Source organism: Mustela nigripes, chromosome 11 (assembly GCF_022355385.1).
Source record: "Mustela nigripes isolate SB6536 chromosome 11, MUSNIG.SB6536, whole genome shotgun sequence".
In the NCBI taxonomy this organism is placed as follows: Eukaryota; Metazoa; Chordata; class Mammalia; order Carnivora; family Mustelidae; genus Mustela; species Mustela nigripes.
In genome coordinates, this window is record NC_081567.1 from 36171909 (window position 1) to 36196798 (window position 24890).

A 24890-nucleotide genomic window follows, 5' to 3' on the forward strand; every position below is an offset into this window, starting at 1 on the left:
ATCTTCTGTCCCACCTTTGTCTTAAAAAGGCTTCAAAATCTCCATCCTACAAGGCTGAGGGAGACAGCACACAAACCACACGTAGTCCTAGCTCTCAGAAGTGGCACTTTCTGCAACTTGTGAGTGTGTGGAGTGAGGATAGGAGGCTGGCTGTGATTCCAGGACTCTGGTGATTCAGGTCTAGGGTGACAGGACTTGCAGTCAGGACTGTCTTGAGTTCCTTAAGGGAAAGGTAAATAGCAAACATTTAGGGAAGCAAGATTTCTTGGTCTCTGAAAAGAGTAACCATGAAATGCATTTGTGAATAAGAAAAGAAAATGCTCAAATTTGAATAGTAAATGATGATACAAAGTAGACTCTATCCTTCTTGGGCAGACTTTTTCTTGAAAAATTATATAGAGGGCATTTTTATAATCCAGGTTTTTTCCTTGTGACTTACATCACAGTTTCTGAGGTATTGTAGTTCCGTTCCAGTGAGGGTCGTCTACTGCAGCAGCGTGCTGTCCTCCCCTCACTTGAGACTGTGCAGTTCGTGGTGTCTAAAGAGTCACAGGTAGGTACTGACTGAGGAGGTTTCCGTCTAAGAGTCCACCAGGATGGATTCTTTGGTAATAGGAATATTTGTCCCATAAATTAGCTATATATATATATTTGGGTCTAATAAGTGAATTGCTTTACAACTTGCAACCCAATGCTTACATTAGCGAGTAGACTTTGGGCATTTATTTATTTATTTATTTTCATGCACTCTTCTCTGAATGATGAGTGACACTGACAATGGATCTTCCCCCCCTAAGAAGGCCTTTCTTTTTTTGCTGTTGTTGTTTTTAAGATTTTATTTATTTATTTGATAGACAGAGATCACAAGCAGGCAGAGAGGCAGGCAGAGAGAGAGGAGGAAGCAGGCTCCGTGGAAAGCAGAGAGCCTGATGCGGGGCTCGATCCCAGGACCCTGAGATCATGACCTGAGTGGAAGGCAGAGGCTTAACCCACTGAGCCACCCAGGTGCCCAGGAAGGCCTTTCTTCATGTAAAGTGCTCTGGTGGGGTCCCTCCCTCCCGAACCACACCTGCACGCCTGCAGAGGGAAGCAAGCCATGCTGGAGTTGAAACCCACCAGAGGCATAGCGGTCGGCTTGTTCTGTCTGCTCGGCTCCCTTCTCCGCCCTGTCCACGTGCAGTGTTTCTCAGCGTCTTTCCTTCTCAAGATCTGCTCAGAGTCGCCCTGTCATCTGAAGCCTTTCTTGCCTCTGTTTACTCCCTTTTTCTGCTTGCATGTAAATTGGTGTCCGTGGCCTCTCTTCCTCAATTAGATTATAATCCTCTGAGGGGCAGACTTTTGTTCGAGTCTCAGATAAGCCCCTTTAGCCCTGCAGGGAGCGAAGTCCCAGGAGCCAGGAAGTGTGCCCACGGTAGGAAGGCCCCAGGGAGGCAGATCGCTCAGCCAAGTCCGCTCTGGCTCCTGAGCAGATAGCGATTCTGTGGAGAGGCGGGACTCTGCGTTCAATAGATCACTGTTCCGAATGAAGTAAAATCTCATTATTCTGTACTAATTAGGGGGTAGTGTATCTGCATAAAAAGCTTGAATCACAGAAGATTTAAGAGGGAATTTACTTTAATTATTTCCTAATAGTCATTGTTAAAAAAAAAAAAAGTTAGATGTCTTTTGGGAACTAGCTTAAATGCCTACATAGAAATTATTAGTGGGGCGCCTGGGTGGTGCAGTCCATTCAGAGTCTCATTCTTCATTTTGGCTCAGGTCATGTTCTCAGAGTCGTGAGATTGAGCCCCACATTGGGCTCCTCTCTCTCCCTCCCCCTCTACCCTGCCCCTGCAAAACTATTTGTAATGGCCTAAATGCTAAGAAAACAGTGTTGTTTTCTTTTCCTTTTTTTTTTTTTTTTAAGATTTTTATTTATTTGAGAGACAGCAAGCAAAAGAGCACAAGCAGGGGGCGGGGCAGAGGTAGAGGGCAAGCAGACTCCCCACTGAGCAGGGAGCCCAATGTGGGGCTTGATCCCAGGACTCTGGGATCGTGACTTGAGCCAAAGGCAGACTTCCAACTGATGGAGCCACCCGGGTGCCCCTCTTTTCCTTTTAAAAAATGTTAATTCCGTGTTGCTGAAGAGTTGACCCATTATTTATTTGTACAGTCCCCACCATTTTTTAAAGCAGAGTAAGCTTTACTTGCACTAGCATTGTCACAAATTATTAGGACTTTACCTTAGAGAAGTGACAGTCACTGAGCACGAACCCTGTACCAGCCCTATGTCATAGCATCCTTGGAAGATGGTGCTGCGGCAGATAGTGACTGATAAGTGTCGAGTCCTTACTGCATGCCAGGCTAAGTACTGTGTACATGTGGTACGATTTCATTCCTGCGTCAGAGGGTGTAGACAGAGTAAGTGACAGAGCAGGGCCTGAGTCAGGACCAGGCTGTGGTTCCTGTGTTAGGAGTGTCTCCCTGTTAGTATATTGATAAATACACCATGGAGGTCTCGAATGGTCTCCAGATCATCTAAGAATTTAGAATCCTATGAAAGTGCTTTCTGTTCTGTGGATTCCTCTTGTTCAGATGGGAGGTTTTTCAGAATGCATTACCCTTTTTGGATTAATTTTTGTATCCAGTTTTTACTTAGGAATTAAAATTCTTTTTGTAAAAATTTCTAGGTTTGATGAATAAAAGTGCTTAGCCTTTCTAGGGTTTAAAAGAAGGATTTGAATAGTCAGAGTTATAGTACAAGTAATGCTAAAGAACATGTAAAAAGATGATGGAAGGAAAAACAAACTTTTTCACAGAGAAGGAGGGCTGGCCTGAGAAATGGGCGCGGGTGGGGGAGAGGAGGCGTCTGGGGGGGGTGGGGAGGTCTCATGCTCAAGAGTAGAGAAACACGAACATGAACCAGCACCTAAACTCTTACTCTTAGGTTTGATTTTCAGGCAATATCTCTTACTCTGTGTTAGGCCATTTAGTCTTCACATGGGCCGCGGGATGCCGAGGTGTATACAGAGGGAGGAGTAACCTGACTGGCCCCTGCAGGAAAGAGGCGGAGGTTAAGAGAAGGATGAGTGGAACAGGGAAGCATTTTAAGAGAATTCATTATTGAATTTTGTTTTCTTTGTTTCTTTTTTACTAAACCAGTAATAAATGTTTGGGTTACTACTTCATATCTTCTAAACAAGTAAAATGTTAACAGTGTTACTTTGTATCCTGTCACTTTGGCTCTCTTTGGAATTCATTGGCTTATTCAGGGTGGAGCTGTTTGTGGGGGCCTGATCCCTCTTTCATGGTCCTTAACAGCCTTGTGAGTTATAACCGAGAGTTGATAATATGATTTTAAGACTCATTATGTCTGCAAAGTCTATAGAAGAGTTCCTACTTCTGGCTAATACAGGATTTGATAAACTAGTTTATATACATTGGCACAGAAAAATCAGTTCTGCCAGTCAGAGAATTTGGGGCCCCAGTTGCCATTCAAAGGGAAGAAAATTAAGTATTACAAAAGAAAGCGAGTTGTTAGAAAAATCTAAGGAAGGATGTGTTTTGTGAATGATTTATTTGCTTAGCTGCATTTGAACAGGCTCTTCAAACAAAACTGTTTTCACATGGTACAGGCTGGGCAGGTGGATTCAGCCTCTTTCTGGTGTTTGATCTGTAAGATGGAGAGCTTTTTTCAGAGTGCCTGATTGTAGTTCATCTCTTGTTTAAGGTGAAATACGGACTTCTGGTAATGATGGCTAAGAATGGATCTTAGTACATGTTTAGGATGCCTTGTCTTCCGGTGTTGAGCAGGGATTGTTTCCCGGAGTGAGGTTTCTCTGAGCGGTCCGAAAGTGGTCCCTTGTGATCGTGCTTGACGAAGATCTGCTGTGCGGTGGGTGCCCCAGCCTTGTATGAGTGTGACAGAGACGGGGAAACCGGTAGCTCCTCTTTTCCCAACTCAGCTTAATGAAAGGGACGGAGTCTGGGTTGGCAGCCAGAAGAGAGAAAATTCCTGGAGGCTGCGTCCACATGACAGGCTGTGTTTGCTGTGTGAGGGGGATGTCTCCTGCCAAGGTTGAGCCCCTAGAAAGCAGGGTCCCATGAATCTCGTTCAGCCTCAGCTCTGCTCCCTCCTGGGGCCACTGGTGACTTGGTGGAGGAAAGAAAGGGAAGCTACCTAGGATCAGGAGTGGTGATGCTCAATCTTGAACCTTCAGAACCTCCGGTGCTTCAGATTGGTGTTGCGCAACCGTGCATTGGGACACTTTGGTGTGTAGAAAGCATCACTGGGGATGTTGCAATATCCTGGCTTTCCTCCTTCACTCTTCCTTTGTCCGTTTTGTGAGATGGAGAGTATGTACGTGGAGACAGTCACAGGAAGAAGAGAGATGGCGCTCTGAGTGGGGGTGGCCCTCTGCACAGCCTACACAGCCCATCTTCTCTTCTTACAAAGATGCCCTCCTTGTGCATTTGCTCGCGGATGCGCGCACACGCCGTTGGACCAGTAGGTGAGGACGTAAGCAGAGTTAGTTCGTTCTTTCCACAGCCAAACAGCTGTGAGAGGTGTTTGGACTGAAATAGGGTGAGAAAAGTGGTAGAGGTGGACAAAGTGTGGCAGAGCAGCACAAACCAAAACTGAGCCCAAGACATACCACCCGTGACAACTGTCAGAGTCAAACGTGCGTGTGGAGTGCAGCTACAGTAAACCATTAAGAAAGACCAAATGGGTAAATTTGAGAGTGGCAGGATGGTGGGTGAATTATGAAAGGGAGGAAATTTTGAAGTTTGTCTGCAAGAATAGAGTAAGATAACCTGTTCCAGCTCTCACCGTGTAACTCTGGGATATTGTCCCTGCGGCGTGGTTGGGGGAAGTGGGACCAGAGGTTGGGCAGTTTGCTCAAGGACGCGGGCTGGCTGATGGAGCTTGGATTTGAATGCGCGTGTCCCACCTCCAGGTGTGCCTTTTCCTTCCTCAGCTCCGTTGCCACCCTGGAGTTGGGGAAGTGGACTCTGGCACTGTTCATTTGGGGTCACCTGCTCTGGTCCAGGCCCAGCCCCCCTCTGTGAGCGAGTGCTTCGAGACATGGGGAGGAGTCACTTGGAGCTTTGGAAGGTTGATCCCTACTGAAAGTATTTGCAGTTCGTTTCCTTCTAAGATGTACAGTGCTTGCCGCCGGCTCTTCACCCCCTCCCTGGCAAATGGAAAGGAAACTCCGTCTCTGTCATAATGGCTCCTCATGCTGGTTTAGATGAAGTTTCCTTTTCATGCGCCCAGATTGAGGAGCATTGCATTAAAATCACACACACGCTGCAGTTTGGTTTAGTTTTACGAATACAGAGTAGGGGTGCCTGGCTGGCTTAGCTGGCAGAGCATGTGACTCCTGTTCTTGGCGTCATGAGTTCGAGCCCCATGTTGGGTGTAGACATTACTTAAAATCTTCTAAAGAAGAAAGAAAGGGGGCGTCTGGGTGGCTCAGGTCATGATCCCGGGGTCCTGGGATCGAGCCCCAAATCGGGCTCTCTGCTCAGCAGGGAGCCTGCTTCCTCTTCTTTCTCTGCCTACCTCTCGGCCTACTTGTGATTTCTGTCAAATAAATAAATAAAATCTTTAAAAAAAATGAGAAAGAAAGGATACAGAGTAAAAATGTGCATGCCTGTGGACAAAGTCTGGAAGGCAACAGAAGCATGTTGGAGAGTTGTTTGTTTTCTTTTTACTTTATTTCATGTGTTCTCCATCCCCGCCCCCAATGTGTTCTTTTTATCTGGAGACCTTAGTGGAATTATCCAGATTCAGGACAGCAACATGCCATAAAAGCTATGGAATGGAACCCACTAAACCTCTTAGAGATGCAGAAGCTGGGTAGTTGGCAGGACAAAGCCCTGATCCGTGGCAGTGTCTCAGCTGTCTGCCAAATCCAGGAGTCGACTCGTAATCACATGTCCTGTAATCAGGAGGAAGCAACCCCAGATTGAGGGACATTCTATAAAACAACTGGCCTGTCTTCTTCAAAAATGTCAGAATTAGGAAAGAACAAGTCGGAGGAAACTTTCTAGACAAAAGGGGAAGACCAAGACATGACAGCTAGGTGCAGTGGGGTCCTGAATTGGATTTTAAACCAGGAAAATAAATGTAATAAAGAGCATTATTGGGGCACCTGGATGGCTCAGTGAGTTAAGCCTCTGCCTTGGGCTCAGGTCGTGCTCTTGGGGTCCTGGGATCAAGCCCCGCATCAGGCTCTCTGCTAGGCGGGGAGCCTGCTTATGCCTCTCTGCCTACTCATGATCTCTCTCTCTCTCTCTCTCTCTCTCTCTCTCTGTCAAGTGAATAAATAAAATCTTTAAAAAAAAAAATAAAGGAGGGGTGCTTGGGTGGCTCAGTGGCTTAAAACCTCTGCCTTCAGTTCAGGTCATGATCCCAGGGTTCTGGGATCGAGCCCCGCATTGGGCTCTCTGCTCAGCGGGGAGCCTGCTTCCCTTCCCCTCTCTCTCTCTGCCTCTCTGCCTACTTGTGATCTGTCAAATAAATTTAAAAACAACAACACAAAAAAACAAAACCAAAAAGAATTAAAAAAAAAAAAGATGCATGGTCTAATACTTGGGAGGAAAGGCTCATGTGTCTGCAACTTAATCTCACAGGTTGTACAGAAACGTGTGTGTGTGTGTGTGTGTGTGTGTGTGTACAGTTGCAGGTAATCCCTAATTCCTTATAGTCGGGTAGGATGAAATAGATGAAATAGGTATGTGCTGGTTAGAGGTGGTTTGCTGGACATGCATGTACAGAGAGCTCCGGAGGCTGACAGAAAGGACTGGTCTGTTCTGCAGGGATGGCCCAGAGAGTCTTAGTAGTCATTGCACATAATCTGAGTGAGAGATAGGGGTGTGGCTTTGTAGATGAGAGAGAACATCCAGAAGAAGGATTTCTGTTGCATGTGACAGCTCCCTGTTGTGGCCGGAGGGTAGGGTGCGTCGGGAGGTGTGGCGGGGGGGGGGGGTGAGAAGTGATCAGGAGCCACATATGCCTTATGAAGGAATTTGAACTTCTTTGGGTGACGTTAAACTTCAGCTAGCATGGGTTAAATGACGGGAAATGGATTTTCTTCTCTAGTGAGAAATCTGAAGGTGGGGGGCGCTCCGGCGTTGGAGTTTGTGCTGCAGTCAGCGCGGTGTGTGCGGGACGGGCTGCCTCTCCTGTGTGCAGGTGGCTGCCGCAGGTCCACCATGAAGTGTGCTGAAGGGAAGGGAGACTTCTTCCCCAGCATCCAGTAGAAGGAAGACCTTCTCCACATGTTGTGGCCAACTTGCTGTTGACTCCCTTAGCTGGGATTGTGTCACCCGCAAGGAGAAGCTGCTCACGGGGGTGGGGGTGGGGTGGGGTTGGGGGGGTGGCCTCTCCAGTCACTCCTGCTCCTGTGGCTGGGAAGGTGTGGCTGTTCCTTAGCGGAACCTCAGAGCAGCCGCCCCAGTGGGTTGTGGGGGAGGCGGTCTTAGGGTCTGACCCCGCAGAGCAGAGAGTTGTTTTCTCAAAGTGTGGGGGGCTGTGTTTGCAACAACAGCAGAAAGCCTCCTGCATTCATCACCCCCCACTTCTGCCAGCGCGACTCTTTATTTTGGGGTGTTTCTTACCAGCCACTGCCCACGTGCACACACTGCAGTTCTGATCTTACTTGACCTGCCTTTGCATGTTTTTACATCACATGCACATTTTCCTACATTTTTACAGTCTTCATAATTTAGTAGGGGTGTAATTTTTTTAAGGTTTTATTTATTTATTTTAAATATAGTGAGTGGGGGCAGGGGCAGAAGGAGAGGGATAGTGTCAAGCAGACGCCGTGCTGAGCATGGGACTCGATTTCACGACCCTGAGCCAAAGTCCATAGTTGGATGCCCGACTGACTGAGCCACCCAGGCACCCCAGATGTGTAGTGTTTTCTAGGATTATATGGAATTTATTAAACCTTCTCTTACTGGATAACAGCTGATACTGACAGTACACTTAACTACCCACAGGCACTGTCGGTGGAAGTGCTTTACATTTATTCATTCATTCAGTCCCCATGAAACCCTGTGAGGTGTGGTGGCCATCATCATCGCCCAGGTTCCAGATGGAAGACCCTGAGGCACAGAAGGTCTAGGTGATTTAGAGCTAAGAAGTAGGAGCCAGAGGCAGGGCTGCAGTTCTGAGGCCGACCTGCCTCCGTGTGGTATTCACCCGTGTTCTGATGTTACACATAATCCTGCTGTGGTGGTGTTCTGCACATCTCGTCCCTCGCGCACGCGCGAGTGGCCAGGGTGTTGTGGTCTGAAGAGAGTGTGGTCACTCAGCGACTAGAGATGACACACAGGCCACATGTTAGAGAAATGGCACTTTGAGAGGCACCAGGAGGAAGAAGTTGCTGTACTTGTCATTGATTACCAGGAAGGATGATCTCTTCCCTTGACAGTTCTGTCTCATCTTTTTGATCCTTACCTTTCTGTCTTTATACTTGGGAGTCCGTGCACTGCCGGTCCTTCTGCATGGCTGATGTCAGCCCCTTTCATGTGAGACAAGTAGTTGTTGAACTATTTTCTTTTAACTATTTTTAGTTTCTTTATACATCTTTATTTTCTGCAGCTTCAACATTTGGAGAACTCTCATTTTCTCTTTAGGCTTGAGTGGGGTCTTTTAAATAATTTACCTTTTAAATATGGAATCACTTAAAGTTAGGCTTTACTTAATTCTCCTAAATTGCTGTTCATTTAACCAGATGCCCAGTTTCTTTTTTGCACACATATATTCTTAAAAAACATTTTAACAAATTCAGTGATTTCCTTTAGTTTTTATATGTACAATTCTCCTCAAACCACACGATTTAATTACTGTTTTAGAATATGTGGTGACAGCTAGTGGGGCTAACCCTCCTCTCATCTCTGTTTAACTTTTCCTTCTTCAGAATTTGAAAAATATTCTTCCTTTTTTATTTTCCCAAACAAAGTTTCAAGTCCTTTTGACATTACGCTTAAGACATGCTAGCGTTCTGGGGCTCCTAGGTGGCTCAGTCCACTAAGCGGCTGCCTTCTGCTCGGGTCATGATTTCGAGGTCCTGGGATCGAGTCCCACCTGGGGCTCCCTGCCCAGCGGAGAGTCTCCTCCTCCTCCTCTCTCTCCCTCTGCAGTTCCACCTGCTTGTGCTCTCTCTCACACATTGTCCCTCTTTCTCAAATAAGTAAGTAACATCTTTTTAAAAAAAAAAAAAAAAAGAAAAGAAAAGAGTGGGAAAAAAAAAGGCCTGCTAGTGTTCGGTGTGAAGTGCTTCTTTAGGTTAAGATCATAGTAACGTGACATGACAGTTGGAAAGCCGTTATGGTTTCTTCGTGTCTCATTTCCATTTCTGTTTAATTTCTAGATTTTGGATCATTATTTGACTTGGAAAATGATCTTCCTGATGAGCTGATCCCCAATGGAGGAGAATTAAGCCTTTTAAACAGTGGGAACCTTGTTCCAGATGCTGCTTCCAAACATAAACAACTGTCGGAGCTTCTGCGCGGAGGCGGCGGCTCTAGTATGAACCCAGGAATAGGAAATGTCAGCGCCAACAGCCCCGTGCAGCAAGGCCTGGGCGGCCAGGCACAAGGGCAGCCGAACAGTGCGAACATGGCTGGCTTGGGTGCCATGGGCAAGAGCCCTCTGAACCAGGGAGATTCTGCAGCCCCCAGCCTGCCCAAGCAGGCAGCCAGCACCTCCGGGCCCACTCCCCCTGCTTCCCAAGCACTGAATCCGCAAGCACAAAAGCAAGTGGGGCTGGTGACCAGCAGCCCTGCCACGTCGCAGACGGGACCTGGGATCTGCATGAACGCTAACTTCAACCAGACCCACCCGGGCCTCCTCAATAGTAACTCTGGCCACAGTTTAATGAACCAGGCCCAGCAAGGACAGGCGCAAGTCATGAACGGATCTCTTGGAGCCGCAGGCAGAGGAAGGGGAGCTGGGATGCCGTACCCCGCTCCGGCCATGCAGGGGGCCGCGAGCAGCGTGCTGGCCGAGACGTTAACCCAGGTTTCACCGCAAATGGCCAGTCACGCCGGACTGAACACGGCGCAGGCAGGAGGCATGACCAAGGTAAGTGAGCTTATGCGCTTTGAATACTTGCTGCTAGCGGGGGCTGGAGGGCGCGGTGGTGATGTGGGACGGGGCGGCCCCTTCCTGTCCTCCTCCAGTCTTCCTTCCTGCCCCTCAGATTTGGAAGAGGGAGTTTTGGTATCTGGAGCCCAGAGATAAAGATCCCTGCCCCTGTCTCTAAAGTGGGAGCTCTTCAGGGAGCCCGTGGGACAACAGTCTGCATGGGAGCAGTTGCAGACACAGGGGATGTGTTCAGGCCGATGGCCCGTTCACAGCCTCCAAGCATGATGGAGGTAGAACCATGTGGCTGAGAGAGGCAGCTTGGGCCGGGAATCACTTTCTGTTGCACGCGGAGTCTGGTGGAGGCTGCTGTCCCTCTCCTTTCTCAGCTGATGGAGTTCTTACTCGCTGTTTCTTTCTCTTCTTACGTTCACCTGGTGAAGTGTCTTTTGCCACAGTCTCCATCTTAACAGCCAAGAAGCTGTGTTCCCAGCTTGTCCCCACACTGCTGGGGTTCACAGCCGGGGAGGCAGAGCGGGCCCGTGGGTCACAGAAGGAGCTCCGTGGCGGTGGTCCCCAGAGTGAGGTCCATGGCTGTGGCTGCGGCTGGGACTTGTTAGAAGCCCTGGGGCTACTGCACTCAGACCCGGGCAGGGCCGGCACCCTGCGCCCTCGGGAGCCTCCAGGTGGCTGCGAGGCTCGCGCAGCTTGAGAGCGCTGCTCTGGGTTTCAGCTGCCAGCCCTGCGGCTGGCGTGCAGAGCAGGGGCTGAACCTGGAGGACAGGGAGGGCAGATGCCAAGGTAGATGGGGGACAGCTGGGATGCTGGAGGCTGACAAGGAGGTGGGGTGCAGGCGGGTTCCCAGTGAGGGAGCAGATGCCACGGTGGCTCCGAGACGGGGGGGGGGGGGGCTTTCAGTGGCAGCCACCTGTGGCAGGCAGTATTTGCAATAGCAAATTCTAGAACAATAGAACAGTTTGGGCTGTTTCTTGGATTTGGTTATTCCATATGAAGGAAAAGGGCAAGAAAGGGTAGCACACAGTTTCCTCACAAGGCTGTCTTGGGTGCGAGGAGACACAGATGAAGCCCTGGGACTGTCTTCGGTAAGGAGACAATTTGAAGTACAATTGACCCTTGGACAACACAGGCTTGAACTATGTGAGTCTACTTACACGTGGGCGGTGGTAGTTTTGTTTTTTGCCCTTTTTTGTGGGGGGGTGGGTAAATACAGTACTATAAATGTGTTCTTCTTTTGATTTTATTAATGTTTTCTCCATCTTTATTGTAGGAAAACCGTACATAGTTCATATACAAAACACGTGCTGATTGACTGTTTATGTTATTGGCCAGGCTTCTGGGTATTAGTAGGCTATTAGTTAGGAAGTCATAATCTTTATGCCATTTTCCCACTGGGCAGGGGTCAAGGCTTCAAACTCCTACATTGTTCAACAGTCATTTGTTGTTAAAGGGGAAGGAATGTGAACTTCAACTTCAGTTGTCCCTGGTGTTTGCAGAAGGGTCTGTGTATGCACTTGCCTTCTAGAGGTAGGTTGAGAAGACATTGCTGTGGGTTTAGGGCTCTGGTCAGCCTGATGTTTGCTCTTTCCCAGCTGACTCATCAATCCATGCCACCCCCTTACAAAAAAATGTTTTATTTTGGAGAATTTAAATCCTGTGTAAAAGTAGACATAGTAGTTTAATGCAAGTGTTCTCAAACTTTTTGGTCTTTGGATTCCTGAATAATTTTAACTGTTGAGGCCCCAAGGAGATTTCTTAAAATATGGGTTAGAGCTATCAGTATTTGCCATATTAAATACTGAAACAGATTTTTGAAAACCAAGCACACATTCCATTAGCTATTAAGCACAGTGATACCACTGGTCACAGAGCTTCTGGAAAGTGCCTCTATGTTTCTGTGAGAGAAGGAGAGTAAAAAAGGTAATAATGTCTTTGTGTTTTATGAAAATAGTTTTGACATCATGACTCTCTCCTCTCTAAAAGGTATCTCGGCTCCTTGACCAGACTTGGTGAGCCACTGGTAATGTATATTCCTAAAAGTTAGACAGGATAGACCTAAACCTAGTGCCATTCTCACATGTAAATAAATGAATGATTTCTTCATGTCCTCGAGGTCTGCTAGATAAGTAGGATTTCCAGTGGTCTATGTGTCCTAATTTGTTTTTATAGCGCCCCCAACCCAACAATTGGAATAGCTAGTGGGTATGACTGTTAAGAATCTTAATTTCTAGGATCCTTACACTTCATTTGTTGAAGAATCTGGTTGTTTTGTTTATTGGTTCTGGCAGGTCTCCTGTAGTCTGGGCTCTGTCGGTGTGTCTCTGCCACTGTGTGCTCCTCTGGGCGCCCAGGGCTTTCATTCCTTTGTACAGCGTGATCTCTCTTTCAGACAACACTTTGCGAGTGTTCACTGTGTGGAACAGAAGCCAAGTTAGTGTTTTGGGGACAGTCATCTCTGTTCCCTGTAGGTATCCAAAGAGGCTGGTGGCAAAGGAAACACAGGGACTGGTGTTGTTTAGAAGGGTTGTCATGGCTTTTCAGGGGGACAAAAGAACTAATAGTGATGGGGAAATGCTTAAGAGCAAGAAATAGGCTCGTTTTAAGTCGATTTAAAAATGCACAGGAGGAAGAAGAAACATTTTAAAAGATAAATTTGTTTAAAAAATTATCATCATAGGGCATCTGGGTGGCTTAGTTGTTGAACGTCTTCCTTTGGCTTGGGTCATATTCCAGGGTCCTAGAACCGAGTCCTACATCTGGCTCCCTGCTCAGTGGGGAGTCTGGTTCTCCTCCTCTTTCTGTCAAATAATTAAAATAAAATCTTTTTAAAAAATTATCACAAATGAAATGCAGATTTCCTGTAAAATAATTCAAACAATAGAAAAGTCACCTCATTCTTTACAGATGACCACTTTTTTTTTCTTGTTTCTGTTTTTGTTTTTGTTTTGTTTTATTAAGTAGTCTCCTTGCCCAATGTGGAGGCCACTGCAGGCTTGAACTCAGGACCCTGAGATCAAGATCTGATTGACCAAGAGTCAGATGCTTGACTGACTGAGCTGCCCTGGCTCCCCCAGATACATGTGAATAAGAAATGGAACCAAGCTACATAAGCACCTGGTTATGTTATATAACAGTACATACCCTACTTGCCTTTCCTTATCAGCACACACAGATTTCCCTTGTTTTCCTACTGATAGCAAAGTATTTCATTCTAGGATGTACCATAATTTATTGCTCTACTCCTCTGATGATGATGAACATTTGGATTGTTTTTGATTTTTCATTAGTACAGCTGCAATAAATGTATCTTTTTCTGGGGGCATCATAGGATAGATTCTAAAAAGTGAGGTCATTGGGTCAAAGGCTTTATTAAAAGTTTTGTTTCTAGAAAGTAATCCTGTACATGGTTTAACAGCAAACCACAAAAAAAAAAAAAAAAAACAAAAGAAAGAAAGAAAGAAAGAAAAGAAAAGAAAAGAAAAAAAGACACTAAGAGAGCTGAAAAGTTAATCTCCCTTAACTCTTGACCTTTGGTTCTCCCAAATTATCTCACCAAAGGCAACTATTTCTTATCTATCCTTTAGGGGATGATCTGTGCATATAGAGGCCTAGAGAGGTGGGCGTGTATGTGTATCTCCCCTAAACATAAAGAGTAGTGTAGTATAATCTCTCTCTCTGGCCCTCCCATTATGTATGTAGGTAAACACACAGGCCTCCTTCCTGCCACTTTAATGTAAGTCAGAAGTTCTGTGTTAGATTGAGCTCAGTCCTTCTTACTGGGTATGGTATGGTAGTGGTCCCTGATTTGGGTATGTCTTAATTTATATGACTAGTGCCCTGATGGCTGATGGCTGTGCATTTAGGTAGTTTCCAATGTTTTGCTGATATAACAGTTTTGATAATACATCTTTGTAGAGCTGAGTGTCACTAGATAAATTCTTGGTAGGAGGGCTACCCTCTTGGGACCCCTCTGACTCTGGAGGGCTTTCTACATGTCCCTGCTTAATAAAACTCTATCACTTAACCAAAAAAGAAAAAAAAAATCTTGGTAGTGAGACTTCTGGATTAAAGGATATTGACATTTAAAAAAAAATAATAAAAAAAATAAAGAATATTGACATTTTTGGTAAGTGTAGCTATTGTCAGATACTCCATAAACATTGTGCAGATTAGACTCTTACCAAAAGCCAGTGAGTTCCTGTCCCACCCCACCCTTTAACTCCCATCCCCCATTCTTACCAACACTGATAGCATCCTTTTGCTAATTTACCATTCTCTTAGGCAAAAATGTCTCTTCATGAATTCATGGGCGTTTATATTGTACTATTCATGTCCTCTTTCTGTTGTGTTTCTTTTTGTTGTTGTTGGCTTGAATTCTTTTTTTTTTTTTTTAAAGATTTTATTTATTTTATTTGACAGACAGAGATCACAAGTAAGCAGAGAGGCAGGCAGAGAGAGAGAGAGAGAGGAGGAAGCAGGCTCCCCGCTGAGCAGAGAGCCCGATGTGGGACTCGATCCCAGGACCCTGAGATCATGACCTGAGCCGAAGGCAGCGGCTTTACCCACTGAGCCACCCAGGCGCCCCGTTGGCTTGAATTCTTAATATTTGTGTATTCAAAGTTAAGACCTTTTAGTAAATGTAAGCTTTCCCCCCTCTTTTTTGTATTTGCTGAAGTCTGGTTTACAGGCATATAGCTACTAGGGTTTACAAATTTGGTATTTCTGTGTTTTTACCAAATGGAAGTTTTCAGTCTTTATAGGAACAGATTTATCCGTTTTATCTTTTACGGCTTTTGGGGTTTACGTTATGTTTAGGAATGCTTTCTGTATTCCAAAATTATTAAATACTCTGTATTTTTTCCCCTTTTATCTTGGGTATTTAGCTCAGAATTGATTTTGGCCAGTGTGAGATAGAGATCTAGCTGTTTATTTTTTTCCAAATTGTAGTCGTCATCCCAGTGCCATTTATTTAGATAGTGCTGATCCAGCTTTTCTCTCCACTAATGTGACGTACCATTTCTGTTATGTTTTACTCTGTTTTCAAATATACATGGTTTAGGTCTAAATCTGGACTAGTCGTTGGTTTGTTTGTTTCATTGATACAAATTTGTTTTATTGATACTTGCGTTTCCTGTGCCAGAAATGTAATGAACTTCAGCACGTGAGGGAGGTCATTGCTCCCCATTCCCTTTAAAGAATCCCATGCTTTCATGGCCACCATTACAAGACAGTCTTCGAGGTGTGTGATTCTCAACCCTATCTGCCCATCGAAGTTACCTGGGGAGATTTTTTAGAAATACGATGCCTGAACCCCACTGCACACCAATTACATTAGATTCTTTGGGATGTGGCATGAGCATTGATGCGGTTCCCAGTTCCCTTTCCATGGCAGCCAGGGTCGAGAACTATTGTTTCAGATAAGCTTTAGAACTGTCTTTCAAATTCTTAAAAACGAACAAAATCTCAGAATTTGGGATTGTATTGAACTTTATAAATCATTTAAGAAGGAATTTGGTGTTGTGATAGTTTTGTGGCTTCTTGAGTCATCTTATCCTAAACATACAAGTTAGGTCTTTTCATGGAACCTTAACGTTGCTCAGATGCATAGTGTAGTTTTCTTTATGTAGGTGATACACCTTTCTTACTAAGTTTATTTCCACACGTATTCTACACGTATCAGTGGATTTATTGTTGCTTTGGATGAGTTACTCTCTTTCTTTATGTGATCACTGTTTTAGTGGAGGAAAGATGGTAACATATATGTGTGTGTTGCTTTGGTGATCGGGGCCACTTTGTGGAATTTTTTCATTTATTCTAATACTTTTTCAGGTGATTCTCTTGCGTTTTCCTAGTAGATAGTCATCTTTGCGTTTCTGATACTTTCCTCTTCTTGTCAGTATTTCTACCAGTATTTATGTTCTTGGACTTCCCTGTCTTGTATCTGACTTTAATAGAGTTTTATCTAGTGTTTTATTACTAAGTATGATGTGAGCTTTGGTTTGCAGCCATTTTAAATTGGAACATAATTGAATCCGTATTTGTTAGTTGCTGATTTTATGAAATTCCTTTTTAATGTCTGTGATGTGATTATGCTGTGATTTTTCTCTTCTGTCTTATTTATGTGACAAATTACCTCAGTATGTTTCCTAATATCAAATTGAACCATCTCTGTAATTGTGAAGTTGAAAGCTAATGTATTGCTGAATTTTATTTGCTAGTGTTGAGAAAAATTTAGAATTTTTGCTTCTCACTAATCAGTAGTGAGTGATCCATGGTTGTTTTGTGTTTTGACAGGTTTTGCTATCAGTGTTCTGTAACTTGGTCAAAATGAGTTTGGAAACCTTTCACATCTCTTCTCTGGAATGGTTTAACATGTGATCTGTTTCTTGAAGAATTGAGAGAGATCACTGTTTAACTCTATGGGCCTGAAGTTCTTTTTCTCTGGGGGGGGGGGGGTAACTGAAGATCTTTAATAGCACTCTTGATATTTTCTATAGATCCTGGACCTTTTAGACAATTCATGTCTTTGGTCAATGTATTTTTCTTTAAGAAAAGTCTAAATTTGGGACTCCTGGGTGACTGAGTCTGTTAAGTATCTGCCTTTGGCTCAGATCATGATCCCAGGGTCTGTGATGGAGCCCCTGTGTTGGGCACTCTGCCTAGCAGGGAGCCTGCTTCACCCTCTCATTTGCCTGCCTCTCTCTCTCTCTCTCTTTCTGTCTCAAATAAATAAAAATCTTAAACAAAATAAAATAAAACCAAAGTCTAAGTTTGAGAAAAACTCAAAAATATTTAACTTTTATTCTTCATAAAAATATAGGAAGTGGGTAGTAGGTACTATTTCCATGTCACAGATTAAGACATGGAAGAAAACAGAGTGGAGAAATGAAGGAAAGTTGACTGACTTAGCACAGTGGCAGAACCAGGATTGGATTCCACATAGTCTGGCTAAGGGATATTACTGATCTTCGCAGTCCGTTCTTGAGTCAGTTTTGTAATTTATATCTTAACAGAGATTCTTTTGGGGGGACCTGGGTGGCACAGTCAGTTAAGCATCTGACTCTAGGTTTAGTCTTGGGTTGTGATCTCAGGATCATGAGATGGAGCCCCGTATCAGTCTCTGTCCTTGGCTGCAGAGTCTCCTGGCGTCTCCTCTGCCCCTCCTCTCTCTCTGTCTCTGTCTCTCTCTCTCAGATAAATAAATCTTTAAAAAATTTTTTTCTTTTCATCCAGGCTTTAAGATTCATTGGCTTAGAGCTGTGTAAAAAAAAATCTTTTTTTTTTTTTTTAAAGATTTTATTTATTTATTTGACAGAGAGAGATTACAAGTAGGCAGAGAGGCAGGCAGAGAGAGAGAGGAGGAAGCAGGCTCCCCGCTGAGCAGAGAGCCCGACGCGGGACTCGATTCCAGCACCCTGAGATCATGACCTGAGCCGAAGGCAGCGGCTTAACCCACTGAGCCACCCAGGCGCCCAAAAAAATCTTTATTATAATTTTAGACTTACTCAGTGTTTGTGATTATTTCTACTTTCTTATTCCTAATTTTGTGGCCATCTTAAAGAAATAATTTAAAATAGAAAATATAAGTTAGAGGGCACCTGGATGGCTCAGTGGGTTAAGCCTCTGCCTTCGGCTCAGGTCATGATCTCAGGGTCCTGGGATCGAGTTCTGCATCAGGCTCTCTGCTTTCCACGGAGCCTGCTTCCTCCTCTCTGTCTCTCTCTGCCTGCCTCTCTGCCTACTTCTGATCTCTCTCTGTCAAGTAAATAAATTAATTTTTTTAAAAAAAGAAAATATAAGCTATTTCAACAACATAGCAGTAATGTTAACAAGGCATGATATGACTTCAAAAGAAAAAAGGAAACCATCTCAACTTCAACAGTGGCAGAACCTGATATGTTATCTCTTTGATAGCATGTTCTAGTTTTCCACTGAAAATAACCCAAATGCTTGTCTTTTAGAAGGAAAGCAGAAAAGATAAATTCAAATGGAAATTGGAAGCTGTACACTTAAGTTAGTCTCCTGGGTACAGGTGTTGAGTTGTTGCTCTGTATAGAGAGAGTAGCGGAGGAAAGTCAGCAGCAGATAGAAGGGATGGTGTTGTGATGTGTGTTGCCAGGGGTCCAGAATCTCTCTAATTCTAAGGTTGATAAAAAAGTGTGCTTTTGCAACCCTAGAAATCCTGTTAGTCCTTTCTTAGAAGTAACAAATCTGAAAGGGACCAAAGTAGTTTGCATAGTAAGCTGTCTTCAAAAGGAGTGAGATGAGGGCTTTTTTTTTTAAATAACATTTTTGGAATATTCTTCCTTTTTGGAAAGTGGTCAGGAAACACAGAGCTTACTTTTGCCTGGAGCTCTCCCTAAGGGGTATAGGCTTTGATTTGGATGAAGACCCCTTGGGCCCAGTCAGCCAATAACAATCCGCTGTAGGTTTGTTAACCCAGAATCCTGGACCCCTCCCCAGAGTTCCTGATTCAGTGGGTTCGGGGTGGGACCCAAGAATTTGCTTTTATTTTATTTTATTTCATTTTGCCAACTCGCATGTGACCCTGCTTTGCTTTTGCTGGTCTGTGACCACCCTCTGAGAACCTGTGTGCTAAAGGAGAGAATTAGCAGAACATAGTGTATAAAGAATTAGTAGAGCCAAGTTGCATCGTGAAGGAATGAATGATTCATCCGCCTTCTCTATTTTTGAACGATGATAGGAAATCTCTAATACTTAATAGCAAGAGAAATAATACTGTACCTTTGTCTGATATTTTCCTTGTTTTCATGTAATCTAATCCTTTCACCTGATCCTTGAACTAATACAAAGAAGATAAGGAAATTTTAACTAAATCCTAATTTGACCTTTTCTTAAAGTCACAGTGAAAAATCAGTGGTCAGTTCATAGACTGAGAAGACAGAGCTTTGAATACAGTGTGCGGTGAGTTGCGTGTAGCTCCAGGAGGCACCAGTTTTGGGGGAAAACGTTAAGCCAGCTCAGTAGTCATATCCATGATCTTCATGGAAGGTGCTCACAGCTGTGCCTAACTTCTCATGATAATTATCCTTGAATTTGGGGTACTTGGGTGGCTTAGGCCGTAAAGCATCTGCCTTCGGCTCAGGTCATGAGCCTGGGGTCCTGGGATTAAGCCCCCCCATCAGGCTCCCTGTTCGCTGGGGAGTCTGCTTCCCCCTCCCACGCATGCTTGGACTCATGCATGCTTGCCTGACTTGCTCCTGCGTGCTTGCTCTCCTGTGCACTCTCAAATAAATAAAATCTTCTGAAAAATTATTCATGAATTTATTTCTTTTTCAGACCTTTTAATTAAATGAGACTGTGTATGTATATTAAATGGCTTGGGTACAGGTGGTGCTTGATCTTTTCCTCCTCCTTTTTTCTTCCTCTTCATAGTAGTAGCTGCCACCGCCGCCTTCCCCGCCTTCCCCAGACCAAGTACGGGTCTGTGCTTAAGAGCAGAGCCAGAGCTCTGGAGGAAGCTGCCTCAGTTCAAACCCAGGCTCCGCTAATTGTCAGCTGTGGGAAAATTTATGTAATCACTCTGGGTCTTAGTTTTTTGTCTTTTAAGTGAGGATAATAATAGTACCTGCCTTTGAGAATTGTGTAGATTAAGGGGGGGGTGATCATAATAATATCTGTCTGGGAGAGTTGTGCTGATCAAATGAGGTGGTGTGCCCCTACTTCTTAGCGTTGTGCCTGGAATTACTGAAAAACTCTCAGGGAAGATAGGTTAGGTGGCTGGTGCTTTCTTGCAGAAAGGATTTGAGATAACCACAGAACATTTGAAGTGATAATGAGACTGCTTTTCTAATGTTTTCAGAGAATATTTTCTAATAATGGAAATAGTTCTATATTGTATAAAATATTGGAAGTCTAGAGAAGAAAACATTGCTCTTGAGGATACTATCACCTAGTTCAAAATTAGTGTTACCTTTTTGATGTCTTGCTTACCAGATTTTTATCTATAATTATGTATCTCTTTTTAAAGTCAAAGTGGGAGTCATGTTTCTTTTTTATAGTTAACTTTGTAGCAGATTATGTTCTGTAAGGCAAACTGAATGAATGTTTTGCATGATAGCAACAAGGAATACCTTGATTAGTAAGTCTCCTGGGTGCCTGGTTTGGAGAGTAACACTTGTAAGGAGACCTACTCAGTCTTGTTACTTTACAGCTAAAGGTCAACTGTTAGGATCTGGAGTTAAAGACCTACTAAATACCTGTTAATTTTAAAATGTTTTATTGTTTTATTATTTTTGGAAATGTAATGTACATATGGTGAAATGCACAGGTCTTAGTATTAATGGATTTGTCAGAACTCATGCGGCTGTAGCTCACACGTCCCTGTCAGGTTACAGGGTGTTTCCATTATCCCAGAAAGTAAGAAAGTACCTTTGCGTTTCTCCCTTCCCCTGTCCTTCCATCCCGCTCCTACAATCACAACGGATTTCTTTCACATTGTACCTGTTCTCGGACTCTGTGTAAATAGAATCCTGTGGCGTGGACTTCAGTTGCAAGGCTTCTTTTGCTTAAAGCGTGTTCTTAGATTCATCCATGTAATTCCCGAGTTCAGTTCTTTTTACTGCCAAATAGTATTCTATTGTGGGAGTGCACTGTGATGTGCTTGTCCAGTCTTCTGTTTGTGGAGGTTGTGGTGGTTTTCAGTTTGGAGCCATCAAGAATAAAGCTCCAGTGAACATTTTGTCAGTCTTTGTGTGGACGTAAATTTTCATTTTTCTTGGATAAATAACTAGGAATGGAATTGACTGGATAAGGAGGGTTCTGTTTCTAGACTCTCTAGTCCAGGGACCAGATCTGGCCTGTGGACAGTTTTTATATGGCCCACAGCATGAGAATGGCTTTTATATTTTAAGAGGGTTAGTTAAAAAGTAAGCTGAAAAACAAATAAATGACAGAATGAGGGATGGAAACCATAGCTAAGTACCATAGCTAAGACTAAGTCTGTAGCTAAAACTCTAAAACCTTTAGTAACTGTTCCTCTACAGAAGAAGTCTGCCACCCCTGTTCTGATCTATTCCATCGATCTGTCTGTTCATTTCTTTAGGTTTCTGGTAAGTATTGAAATCAGGTTGCTTGGTTCCTCTTTTTCATTTCCATTTAATTTCTAAGTTTTATATCATTGGTTGAATTGTTTTTTGTTAATACAGAGAAATAGAACATTCATGTATTAATGTTAGGTCCTGTAACCTTGCTAAACTCCGTTATTGGTTCTGTTACTTATTTGGTAAATGCCTTAAAATTTTCTAAGTCATGCTGTCTTTGAATAGAGAGTTTTCTTCTTCTACACTTATTTTTCGGGCTTTATTGCTCTGCCTGGGATCTTTAGTACAGTGTTGCATGAAAGTTGTGTAAGCACACACCCCCTGTGTTTTCTTGACCTGTGGAGGAAAGCGTCCTGTCGCTGTTTCTAAGTGTGGTGTTAGTTGTAGTCTTTTTAGAATCTTCTTGACTAAGAAAGGCCCCTGCTCTTATGACTGTGCCGAGTCTGTTGACCTTAAATTGTTGCTGAACGTCATCAGATACTTCTGTGTCTATTGAGATGATCATAGAAATTTTCTTTATTTTACTAATATGGTAAAGAACATCTTTCTGAATGTTGAACCAGCCTTACATTCCTGGGATAGCTTCTCTTGCTCATGGTGCGTGGTCTTCTCTATATATTATTGGATTTGATGTATGAAAACACCGTCCAGGGGCTTCTGGGTGGCTCACTGGGTTAAAGCCTCTGCCTTCAGCTCTGGTCATGAGTCCTGGTATTGAGCTCCGCATTGGGGGAGAGTCTCTGCTTAGCAGGGAGCCTGCTTCCTCCTCTCTCTCTTTGCCTGCCTCTCTGCCTACTTGTGATCTCTGTCAAATAAATAAAATCTTTAAATAAAATCTATAATAAAATATTTAAAAAATAAAACACCGCATCTGTGTTCATGACGGATACAGATGTGTGCTTCTCTTGCCACGTCCTTACATGTTTTTGATATGGAAACCCTGACAGCTTCACAGAATTACTTTGCAACAGTTTACCCTTCCCTTCTTTCCTGAAAGAGTTTGTCTAAGATTAGTATTGTTTAGTCCTTAAGTGTTCATAAAATACATCAGTGAAGCCATCTGGAGTGTTTCTGGTGGGAAGATTTTTTTTTTTAATATTTCATTTATTTATTTGACAGAGATCACAAGTAGGCAGAGAGGCAGGCGGTGGTGAGGTGGTGAGGGGCCGGTGGTGAGGGGCCGGGGAAGCAGGCTCCCTGCTGAGCAGAGAGCCTGATGCCAGGCTCCCTGAGCCAAAGGCAGGGGCTTTAACACACTGAGCCATCCAGGCGCCCCTGATGGGAAGATTTTTTATTATTATTCAGTTCATTTCGTGGGTACAGGCTCTTCAAAATTTTCACTTCTTTGTGCTTCTTTTGTACTGGGAGTTTATTTTTCAAGGGGGTTATCCATTTAATCTAAGTTCATTTGCCATAAATGTGCTCATAATATTACCCTAATTTCCTTCTAATATCTTAGAATCTGTAATTAATGGTCAGTACCCCCCCCCCTTCAATCATGTATTTATAGTTTCTGCTTCTCTCTTGTCTCTCCCTGCTCACACTGGGTAGGGTTTGTGAGCTTTAGTTTTTCAAACAATCAATTTTTGATTTATCACCTCTCTTGTTTTTCGTATCATTAATGCCATTTTTGTTAATTTCTTTCCAATTAATTTGGGTTTATTTTGCTCTTGTTAGCTTCTTGGGGTAGGCGCTTAGATCACTGATTTCAAATTTTAACAATAATTAACATTTGAGCAGTACATTTCATCCAAAGGATTGCTCCATACTGCATCCCGTAAATTGTGATGTTTTGTTTTCATTGCCATTTAGTTCATAGTATTTTACTTGTGATTTCTTTTTTGATTCGTGTTTTTATGTGGAAGCAGGTTGCTTAATTTTCAAATATTTGGGAATTTTGCAGATATTATTTGGTTGCTCATTTCTCATTCATTTAATGGTCAGAAAACATACTCAGTATGATTTTTGTCCTCTGACGTTTGCCGAGACCTGTTTTATGGTCCAGTATATAGTGGGCCTTGTGAATGTTCTGCGTGTGGTCTGGGGGAACGTGCATCCCTCATCTTGGGGTAGGGTGTTCTGCAATGGCTGGCTTGTGCCCCCATCAGCTGGATTCTTACGGACTCTTTTTGGTTTTATCAGCTACTGAGAGACTATTAAAATATCCAGTTGTTATTACAGATTTGTCTATTTTTCCTTCAGTCAGAATAAAATCTGTTTATTTCCTGTGTTTTAAAGCCTTTTTATTAGATGAATATACATTTTGGATTATTCTGTCTAGCTGATGAATTGAGCCTTTTATCATTCTAAATGTCCCTCTTTATTTCTGTTAGTATCCTTTGTCTTGAAATCTACTTGTCTCATTAACATAGCCACTCCTTTTTTATGATTAATATTTGCAAGGCATATTTTTTTACCTTCTTGTGTCTTATAAAGTGTGTGGTTTGGCTGGCTGGCCTGGTGGTGGAGCCTGTGACTCTTGAGATTGAGTTTGAGCTCCATGTTAGGTATAGAGGTTACTTAAAAATAAAATCTTTAAAATAAAAAAAATAGGGGCACCTGGGTGGCTCAGTGGGTTAAAGCCTCTGCCTTTGGCTCGGGTCATGATCTCAGGGTCCTGGGATCGAGCCCCACATTGGGCTCTCTGCTCAGCGGGGAGCCTGCTTCCTCCTCTCTCTCTGCCTGCTTTTCTGCCTACTTGTAATCTCTCTCTGTGTCAAATAAATAAATAAAATCTTTTTAAAAAATAAAATAAAATAAATAAGGGGTGCCTCAGTGGCTTAGTGGGTTGAGTGTCTGACTCTTGATTTTGGTTCAGATAATTATCGCAGGGTCCTGGGGTGGAGCTCTGTATCAGGCTCCGCCCTGGGCATGGAGCCTGCTTCTCTCTAAACAAAATAAATCAGTAAAAATAAAATAATAAAGTTCATCTCTTGTAAAGAGCATATGGTTGGAACCTGTTTTTAATTTATTCTGACAATCTTAGTCTTGGAGTATTTAGTTATTTACAGTGAATGTTGGTAGAGTTGGATTTAGGTCCCCATCTTGCTATCTCTTTACGCTATCTCTTTACTCTTTGTAAGAGATACTATTTGTCCCTTCTGTATTTTGATCCTTTTTTCTCTTCCTTTCTTGTCCTTCTTTTGAAGGCTGATTTTTCATTTGTGGTAGTGTGTGTGTGTGTGTGTGTGTGTGTGTGTGTGTGTAACTTCTGATTGTGGGTTACATTTTCCTACCTATCTATATATGTTCAGTAATTTTTGACTTTGTAGCAGACATTGTGAAGATGTTGTTGGAGATAAGTTTTCTTGTCTTCCTCTAGAGAATGTTGGGTTTGTTCTAGAAGATGTTGGGCTCACAGACTAGTATGATCCTTTCAAGACTTGTTTTTAAACTTTCTTAAGGCAGGTCTTGAGGAGCCCTGCATGGTCTTTTGTGGGGTGTTTTAACTCAATATCTGGGACATTGAGCAAAGTCGTGAGCTTCTGGCCAGTAAGAATGTCCATGTCTTCAGCACTGTGCTGCCTTTGGTATCTGTTCAGTGCATGGTTCCCTGGTAGACCAAAGCATTCGCGTTCAGAACCCACATTCACTCACTAAGGTGTCCAGGGCCCTTGCACTGCCTTCAGCTTCAACCCTGCTGCACTCCTGTACCGACTGGCCTCTGCTCGGACTCTTCCCTGGGCCTACTCTCTGTTGCCTGTGGGCTCTGCATTTAATTATTTGTTGCC

At 43.5% G+C, this 24890-nt stretch overlaps 1 protein-coding gene across 3 annotated transcripts in view; it reads left to right on the forward strand.

Moving 5' to 3' along the window:
* The window catches only part of CREBBP (CREB binding protein), a 124265-nt gene that overhangs the window by 13312 nt on the left and 86063 nt on the right, over positions 1 to 24890 (forward strand). For all 3 annotated transcript variants that reach the window (XM_059415469.1, XM_059415468.1, XM_059415467.1), the window contains exon 2: positions 9366 to 10078. In XM_059415469.1, the coding sequence (XP_059271452.1) occupies positions 9366 to 10078 (713 nt within the window). The remainder of the gene's footprint in view (positions 1 to 9365; positions 10079 to 24890) is intronic.